This window comes from Pundamilia nyererei, unplaced genomic scaffold (assembly GCF_000239375.1).
Source record: "Pundamilia nyererei isolate P.nyererei 1_Seehausen unplaced genomic scaffold, PunNye1.0 scaffold00018, whole genome shotgun sequence".
Lineage (NCBI taxonomy): Eukaryota > Metazoa > Chordata > Actinopteri > Cichliformes > Cichlidae > Pundamilia > Pundamilia nyererei.
Genome location: NW_005187419.1, coordinates 424810 through 434593, shown reverse-complemented (window position 1 = coordinate 434593; position 9784 = coordinate 424810). Strand labels below are relative to the sequence as shown.

General features: G+C 37.7%; 1 protein-coding gene across 1 annotated transcript in view; it reads left to right on the top strand.

Moving 5' to 3' along the window:
- Positions 1–9354, top strand: part of hs3st2 (heparan sulfate (glucosamine) 3-O-sulfotransferase 2) — a 30460-nt gene extending 21106 nt beyond the window's left edge. The window contains exon 2 of the mRNA XM_005726004.1: positions 8692–9354. Within this exon, the coding sequence (XP_005726061.1) occupies positions 8692–9310 (619 nt within the window). The 3' untranslated portion in view covers positions 9311–9354. The remainder of the gene's footprint in view (positions 1–8691) is intronic.
- Positions 9355–9784: the final 430 nt, after the last annotated feature.

The window sequence follows — 9784 nt, the reverse complement described above, 5'->3', positions numbered from 1 at the left end:
GAGTAGTCGAACGCAGATTCACTGAGCGCTCAACACAGACAGCATCGTCAGAAGGAAAGTTGATAAAATAAATTACAAATGTTGTATTGTTCGATACATATGCGTACCGAACCGAAAACACTGTATCGAACGGTTCAATATCGATACGAATATCGTTGCACCCCTAATGTATATATATATATATAAACAGATAATGACAAGCAAATGCTGTACCCGGGTTTAATAGGGAATCCTTGGTACTTCAAATGAAGATGTTCATATTTGTAGGTTATTAATTTTGTAATGATATAGCAGCATCTGGGGGGAACTCAGCATGGAGTCCAAACCTCCTGCTTCCACATTGCCAACAGAGAAAATCATTGAGCAAACTAGCCAGCAAGCTTTTTCAGGTTCACTTTAATATTTAGACTATCTTTCAGCATACTACACTTCATTAATGAGAGGCAAGGACTGACGTGCTTTCTGCAGTTGACCCCAACAAAGCTGTAGATAAGAGATGCAAAAGGATGTTCATTTCTGTGTTTTCTTCCTTTTCTCATTAATATTCTACCACAGTGCTCGTCTGTAATGTTTTCAAAATTCATTTTTATATGACGCTCATACCGACATTGTGATTATTACCAGAATGGTCAGAGTAGTTATTCTAAGACTAACTCCAGCACAAATTCTAAATGTCACCACTTCAATCATTTAAGTCAGTGTTTTTAAAATTATAAGTGTGTTGGTAAGAAGTGAAAACGTGTCACTGTGACATTATTACATTAAATCAGCTGTTGAATGTTTTAATTAATTTTTAAAAAAAAAGTGCAATTGCAGATTCAAATGCAGTGCTGAAGCATCCAGAACAAATTAGCTTTCATCCATGTTCTCCAGGAGCCGGCCTCATTTACTGTATTGAGCAGATCTTCCACCCATGAGTTCATTTTCTTGAAGTGATTAAAATGTCAGAGCCAAGACTGTAATGCATCCTGACTTAAAGTTTGACCAAGAATTGTGAAGTAGATTGCAAATTACCCCCAAAGAATTTACTACTTATTCTGAGTGAGAAGGTGGTAATCAATCAAGGCACTTCACTCAAATGTCAGTTAATCAAGGTGTGTGTCTGGGTTTTTGTGCATGTGTTTGTGTTCGCAGGTCCAAAAAGCAAAGTGTTCAAATGGGAGTGTATTTTAATTCGAAGCATTTTGATTCAAACTTTCAGAAACAGTGACTGCCCCCCAAGCAAGTCTAGGGGAATTAAAATCTATATATTTTGTTGTAACAAATAATTATTATCCGCAGAGTTCGTGAGCAGCTTTTGCGTACCTGCTGCTGCAGGAACCCTCAGTTTTATCTTTTTATTTCAGATGCCGTCTGCAGTGCTGATAGTTTCTTGGTATGGTGAGGGGGGGAAAAAAACAAAAACGCTGAAAAGCACAATTTTTGATGATGGGTTCAGACACCTGCCTCAGGTATTGCATATTCTCCTTCGGGCTTGATTCCTGCTATCTCGGTAATGAAGAGACACACAAATGAGGCTGCTACTACTGTGTGTTTAAGTGAGCAAAGGTGTATGCTTTATTAAAATAAAATATTCAGTCTGTTTCAGCTAAAAATCAGCCATACCCGACCGAATTGTGTGATAACCAGACAAATAAACTTGGACATAAACCTTTGCTCCAGTGTTCACGATTAACATCTCTCTAAATATCTCACTAATATAAAAGTGTCCCTGTTAAATGGTTATGATTTTAATATATAAAAGAGGACCATCATTGTTTGATTATTGGATTTTACTTTTTGCTCCCTGGCTGAAGTTATAGCTAGTTAAACAATATGATGAAACATCAGGTAATTATTTAAAGAATCATAAAAAGAATGTGAGAGTCGGAGGATGCAAAGCCGAAGATAAATGTAAAAATAATTTATGTGTAAACAGATAATGAAGAAAAAACACAATTTGTTTCATAATTGGTAACAAATTGTGCTTCATTCAAGAAATTCCCTCAGAAAACAATAATTAACTCATATAAGATTTATTCATCCATTAATGACAATTACTGTAAACACCTGAATAGTTTTAGTAGGAATCACACTCACTGCTGGTGTAATGCTTTCCACTCAGGCCTGAGAAAAGTTGGTGGAGATATCCTGTACAGGCTGGGAAATCAGCCCTATTCAATTCTGAAATAGATTTCTAGATGTTCCCTGAAGATATATTTTAAATGGCCTCGTCTCATTTTCCTGGTTTTGGGCTCATAGAACCTGTACACAAAAGCTGAGGTAGAAAGCATCCATGTCTGAGATTAACTAAACCAACTGAACACCTCCCAGCACACATTGATGGGAAAAATTTATAGAACTATTACCACTCAATCTAGATTTTATAAATCTTTCTGGACTAAATAGATTAAAACCTAAAATTCTAAACATGTATTCATTATTTCAAAGTTTTCCAATGATTGCATTTGCAGAAAATGCATTTTGTTCAAGTGTATGTAACGTAAAGAAATCATACTTTCTAATACTGGAAGGAAATAATCCATTACTTTAATTCTTTCATAATGTTGGATGTGATATCTGAAGAATCTATTAAACCTACACTGATTACACTTACACCTTCCTATCACTGTGAGTCAGACCACCTTCAGATGTGTTTTAGATGCATTTGATTTCAAATGTATGCTGCATGCATTAGCACCTTTCAAATGTTAATGTGATTTTAACATGCGGCTGACTGCAGTGTTTTCTCTGTGAACATGTTTATTTAAAAAAACTACGTGCATTTTCAAGTAAAAACCTTTTGTCTTGAACAAAAGGCCAGAACAGGAGAAGCAGGTCACAAATGAAAAAAGCCAGTAGACCATGTGGTTTAATCTGGTTGGTGGATTACTCCTATTAGAAACAAAAAGCATAGCGGTGTACTACAAAGCAGGTTTAATGTAGTTGGGCGTTCTTGGCAAAAACCTCAAACTCCATTTAGAGGTAATGACAGTATAAAAAGTATTTAGCATGTTTCTCTCGTTACCTGGTCTTCCTGCAGGTTCGCATAAAATGTGACATACCATTTCACTCTTTTGAGCATCACGAGAGGTTAAAGTGGAATCGAGCGTCTAAGATTGGGTGTAACAGTGCATATATGAAAAAAATGACTTATAAGACACATGATAATTTGTTTTGTGAGCTCCAGTAGATTTTTCTTTGTGAGCACACTGTGATCAGCTGGCCTATGCTGTACTCCAGTACTCTGCGCTCTTTGTGGATTTAGTCAACCTGGTCTACAAGCTATAAGTAGATAAGTATAGCTCTATGGCTGATTTCCAACACTGTTAAAGTCTGAGAAATCTGAAAAAATATCAGAAAACACTTAAACATCTGCAAAAATAGAGTGACATAAGGCATATAAGGTGAAAACAGAGTTTGTATAATTCTAACAAGCTTAACAGTCAATATTTGCTCTGTCCAATTTTATTCTTCAACACAGCCTGAGCTCTCTTAGGCGAGCTTTCTTGCAATTTTTTTACGTAGTCTCCAGGAATAGTTCTCCAGGCTTCTTCAAGCACATTCAAAGCTCTTTTTTGAATGTTGGCTGCCTTTTATTGTTTCATTGTGTGTATCCAGGTGTGCTTTATTTCCACTGACAGTGTATTTGGGATCATCACCCTTCTGAAAAATTAAGCATTTGGCAGTCAGATGATATCCAGGAAGTAGTGCATGGTGGATCAAAATCTGACAGGGTTTTTTTGTGTTTATAATTCTCTCAATTTCTACAAGAGTCGCAGCTCCACTGGATGAAATCCAGCCCCAAACCATGACAGAGCCTCTGATGTTTTACACACGGCTGGAGACACGCACTGCTCTCCTGACCTCCTCCGTACATATTAGTGACAGTGAGTCATAGATCAGTGTTAAGTTTAAAACTTTAAATGATATAGCACTTTTAAAAAAATCTTAATTTACACTCTCTCCTTGGCAGCAGATAGCTATGCTTTGGTTATGTTGCCACAGTTTCTTTTTCCACCATGAACACATAACAATGAATGTGTTGAAGATGTAAGCAGACACGTAAAAAAGGCAAGGCTGTAGCACACACACTCACGCACACATATATAACCCACACCTGTCTCTAAAACATTTAGAACATATCAGAGTTTTTGTTTTTTCGTTTTTTTCTGATAATTTTAAAACAGCAAGATTTTTAGACCATTGAGTTCTGACACCCTCCTGACTAATAAAGAAAATGGCAGATCAATGTGAAATTACTGTTATTGATTGAGTATTCTGAGTGATAAATAGCCTACAAAAATAACTGATCAATTTTCTGTGCTTTGAGCTGCCATTCCACTTGTGTAAAAGACACTGGTGCAGCACATAAGGACTAATTATTAAAATAAAATACTGCAACTTAGTTTTCATTTGGTAATATTACAAGTAGTGTTTTTAAGACAGTTTAAAAATTGTGTGTATAAATGTATTCCTTCAGAAGAAACTCAAAGCAAACTGTAAATAAAAGACAATGTGACATTTTCAGATGACTTCATGTGTTTGGCATCAGGGACAAAGGGAGCCAACTTTGTGACACTGAAAACTTTAAGTTCAACATAACATGATTTAATTGTGCTTTGTAGAATACCATCAGGATGGAAACAGGACAATTACTCCAAGCCACACTTGATCAGTTTCACAAAAAACAACTTCCTGGTCCAGCCTCACATACGATTCAACAGCAGATACGGGAGGTATGCTTTAGACTGTGATTGACATGTTGCTATGGTATTAAAGCACAGTGCGCCTCAGTTTCTCAGCCGTGCCTCATCGGGCTTCAGAACACCAAGATGTTTTTGATGATGATGATGATGATGGCTTCACAACTGGGCTTTATTAACACAGTAGCTTATAACATCCTTTCCTCCCTTAACTTAAAAATAGAAATGTATTTGAGATTCGTGGGTTTTTTTGTTCTTTTTCTTTAAGGAGATCTTGTCAATACAATATCCATGTCTAGTCCTGCGCCTCACTGGGAATAAAGAAGCTTAAAAGACAGGCTCACTACCAGTGGGAGTTAGGAATCCCTGTCAAATATCTTCTAAATTTGACATCCTTATCGTTTTCATAAATGTCACAGTCCCAGCCTCTTCTCCCTGCACTGCAAAGGTGTTAACATGTTCTCTACAGAAAAAGAGTTGTATATGCTTGCACAGTAAACACTATGTGCCCTTTCTCTGTATGTGTTAATGTTAAGCTTTGTGTAATATTAAATTGCAATTTTTAACCAGTGCATATTGAATTTACTTTGCAACTACACAATCTTCATCTCTGAGGGTGGTAAAAACGTAAGGAATTGACAAATCAGATAACAAAAACACTTATTCGAGAAGACAACTGAAGATCTCTTTAGGCTCTGCACCGCCTTTTTTTATTTTTATTTATTTATTTTTCCAGTTTGTAGCAAAGCTGTTTGCTTGGAAGGTGCTGTTCTTATAAAAGATTAATAGTTCCCTGGTGGCCCCGAGGCACCCGAGCCAACAACTAAGGATTCATAAATAAAACTAAATGGATCAATAATTCCAAGACTGTAGAGGTAACCTATGGCTACCCCTACCTTGAAAGAAAAGGCTTTCAGAAAGGTTAGGTTTTAATCGAAGCCTTCCTCCGGTAATAATAAAGAAAGTTTGATATTTATCATCAGAACTGTGTAGTAATGTATCTGATATCCAGAAACCAATTCACATGCTGAGAATGTAGCTATGTAACATGGTTTAAAGTCACCCAGCACTGTGCTGGACTTGCAGATCAAAAGTATAATGTTTATTTTTGCCATGTCCAGAACCTAATTACTGAGGTTATATGGACACTAAATGTTGCTAATTACTAACCACAATACCATAGATAGTATTTTTTCCACAGATGCATATGATCTAGTCATGAAGCATATCAGTATGTTATGTGTGTGTTCTAAGTACTCATGCAAATGAATGTTGAAGACTAGCAAACAGAAAGCATTCTCCAAGGCTTCAAGGCTCATCAAAAATGGTCTCTATATTTCTGACACGCCAACATCCGAAGTTAATGTCAGTGTTTTTGAACATCTCTCACTACCTGTCGTTTGTTTTAATTAGCGCTACACAAGGGAGTTGGGGTTTGACACTTTACAATCTTTAAACTTTTTACTGATGTTTCAGCATTGTTTCAGTGTGAACTTTGTGTCAACCCCAACTTTAGATAAACTATGTGGATAAAAGAGTACTGGGCCAGAATCCCTAATCTTTGAATTCAGATGTTTTCAGTCCTATTGCAGCAAGTGTACAAAAATCAAGCCAGTAACCATGCAGTCTGCCCTGTGGAGGAATAGATCATTCTAAAAAGCTCACTGAATTTGACCGTGATACTGGAATAGGATGCCATCATTGTGATCAGTGAGTCCATCAAATGTTCTCCATCCTAGCTGTTCCACAATCAGCTGTAAGTGGTATTATTGCAAACTGGAAGGTGTAAGGAAGCACAGTAACTCAGCAACAAAGTAAGAGACAGCATAAAGTTACATAGTACTCTGTTGGCCCAGCAACTGCAGAGTTTGAAACCTCCTCTTGCATTAACATCTGTGATAAAAAAATGCATGCCAGGAACTTCACAGCATGGGTTTCCATAGACGAGCAGCTCCTGGAGGTTTAGGTGTCCCGGTGCAGTCTACTACAGCATACACTATATCTGGGTGTATGTTGTTTTGAGATTTCATGTACAGTACAGAGTCTAAGGAGCTGGAAAGAAAAGTGTCTGGACTTCTTTAAGCTTCTTGAAGAAGTTTCACCTCTCACCTGAGAAGCTTCTTCAGTTCTAAGAGCAATTGGTGGCGAGTCCCAGATTTTAAGCCCTATTGGGAGTGTCACTAAGAGGGTCTTGGACTCCTTGTTGTCCCTCTGCCTAATCACAGCCAAGGTGTAAAAACGGGTGTTGGTCACAATCAGCCAAGGTTTCAGGTGATTGTGAGACCTTGCCCCACCCTATCATGTGAATTACTGAGAACAAATGACCCAATGTGTGAGTGAGTGTTAAGGTGTCTGGGAAGGGATCTCAAAGCTGGATTTTCACTAGCTGGGCCCACGTCCTCCGTTTAGGTTAGACAGCATTTTAGTAGATGAAGGTTTGGCTTGGACGTGAATTGAGCAGCGGTTTGGGGAAGGCGTCGAAGGGGACTGCTGGTGGCTCCCGGGCCTAGCAGATCCCCATGTACTAAATAGAAGCGAAGAAGTTAAAGAATTGGCACATAAACGAGAATGAACAGCTTGTAGAACTGGGGGAACATATATAGATAAGAACCGGAAGAAACATGTTTGGAGGCGTGGTCCCACTCCTGAAATTCGATACTTTATCTCCACATAGATGGCAGACAGTTGGTGTCGTGAGCCACCCCCTCTGTTCAAGCAGGGTCGTTCACAGTGGACGTAGATGGCTTCTTTCATCTGGGACTCTCCACCAATTGCTCTTAGAACTGAAGAAGCTTCTCAGATGAGAGGTGAAATGTCTTCAAGAAACTTAAATAAGCCCAAACGCTTTTTTTCCCCAAGCTCCTTAGACTACGATGACCTGGATGACTGAGACCCTTCACAGACATTTACAGTACAGACATTTAGGCATTCTTTTTAACATGCCATCAACCCAGCATTTGTCCTAACCACCAAATATCAAACATATTGCAGACACAAAATATTAATGTTATGTTTTCAGGTACTCTGTAATCTGTAATAATAAACATAAAAGGCTATTTTAAAAGAACTGTCTCGGAGCTGTTCCTATCAAATTGGTGAGTTATTTTGCCAAAGCTACAGCAGTCACTTGAATATGTAGAGCAAAGACATAACTATAGAGAAGTATGGATGATCTCTGAATCGTGAACAGGGGATCCATTGTCTCAACAGCCAACACCAGATGGTTATTAATCAACTTTTATTGAACCAAAGTGCCAAAGCAGAATGACATATTACACTGCGAAGGGAAACTCTTGTGACAAATAGGACGAATAAAATCATTTGCCTGTGGATGTGCAAAGCCATTATCTTGGCAGCATGATGATGATAATTATGATGCATGTTTTGGTTGTACAAGCTGTCCTGTCAGCATCAAATGCCTAACAAATACATCCACACCGTGTTTATTTGGGTGTTTGTTTTAACAATGCAGTGCAAAAGACGGACAACTTTCTTTGTTAGCTCTTAAATATTTTGTATTTTTATCTTGCTGTTAGACAAAAGTCAGTAAGATTTGACATTGACATTTAATTAGTGCTTTTTTTGTTTCTTCTTTCCTTATATTATTAATTAATATTTTCAATGCAAGACCAAAATAGGCATATTTGTGAGTAATAACTTTATAACTATAATAAAAAGAATTAGAGACACACTAAGTTTAAATTTTAATTTGCCATTATGCATAATTTGTGCTTTTGATTTTGGTTGTTATTAATGACAATATGCTTAACTAAAGATTTTGGATCTTCCTCATTGTGGAATTGCTGCTTGCCTAAAAATATTTGAACACCCACTTTTTTTTAGCTCTGTGATCCAACTGACAGCCTTTAAACTTCCACCTAAGATAGATGTGTGTGTGTGGGGGGGTTCAGTCATAAAACATAAAGGCATGTGGAAATATTCCTGGACATGAAAATAACAACTCCTGGTGACTCATGTGTATTTTATTTTTTGTCTTTCTTCCCAGGGGACTAATGCCACGTACACTAGACAGCCAGATCACATTAGAGAAGACTCCCAGCTACTTTGTTACCAGAGAGGCTCCCAGACGCATTTCCAGCATGTCCCATGAGACCAAGCTGATCGTTGTGGTGCGTAACCCAGTCACAAGAGCCATTTCTGACTACACACAGACGCTTTCCAAGAAGCCTGACATTCCCACGTTTGAAGAGCTGGCCTTTAAGAACAGAAGCTTAGGTCTTGTTGATACTTCCTGGAATGCCATTCGGATTGGGATGTATATTGTGCACCTGGAGAACTGGCTGCAATACTTTCGCTTGTCGCAAATGCACTTTGTGAGCGGTGAGCGACTGATAACAGATCCAGCAGGGGAAATGGGACGTGTCCAGGACTTTTTGGGACTGAAACGAATTATTACGGACAAACACTTCTACTTTAATCGAACCAAAGGTTTCCCCTGCCTGAAGAAACCAGAGAGCAGCAGCCAGCCACGATGCCTCGGTAAATCCAAGGGTAGGACTCATGTACAGATTGAGGAGGAGGTCATAGAACAGCTGCAGGAGTTTTATAGACCATTTAACATCAAATTCTATGAAACTGTAGGACAAGACTTCAAGTGGGATTGAATATACCTTATTGAGAGAGTGTTGTTTATTAAATGTCTGTACCACTGGAGAAATGTATCTTTAACAAAATATTTGAAAGAAAAGTTTATTGAGATATGTAGATTAAAGAAAAGATCTAAAAGAAATGATATAGAACTCTGACTTCAAAGCTTAAATATAGAAATGATTTCACAACATTCCCGATCATTCTGGGGACAAAATTTTCTTTAAGAAAACACTTAATATATACAAACACAGTTTTCTTGTCATACATGGCATTAGGAATTCATTAACATGCAAATAGTTCTCCATTAACTAATTCATTAAGAAGTAGCCAACATCTTAATGAATTAGAAGGCTTAGTCATTTAGTCACACCAGACATAAAAAGATTGCATTGCTTGAATATTCATTAACAAGATTGCTTATTTATTCAGTATTTCTGCTGGAACTGAACCACTGTCTTTACTGTCAAAAAGCACTCAACATGATGTCG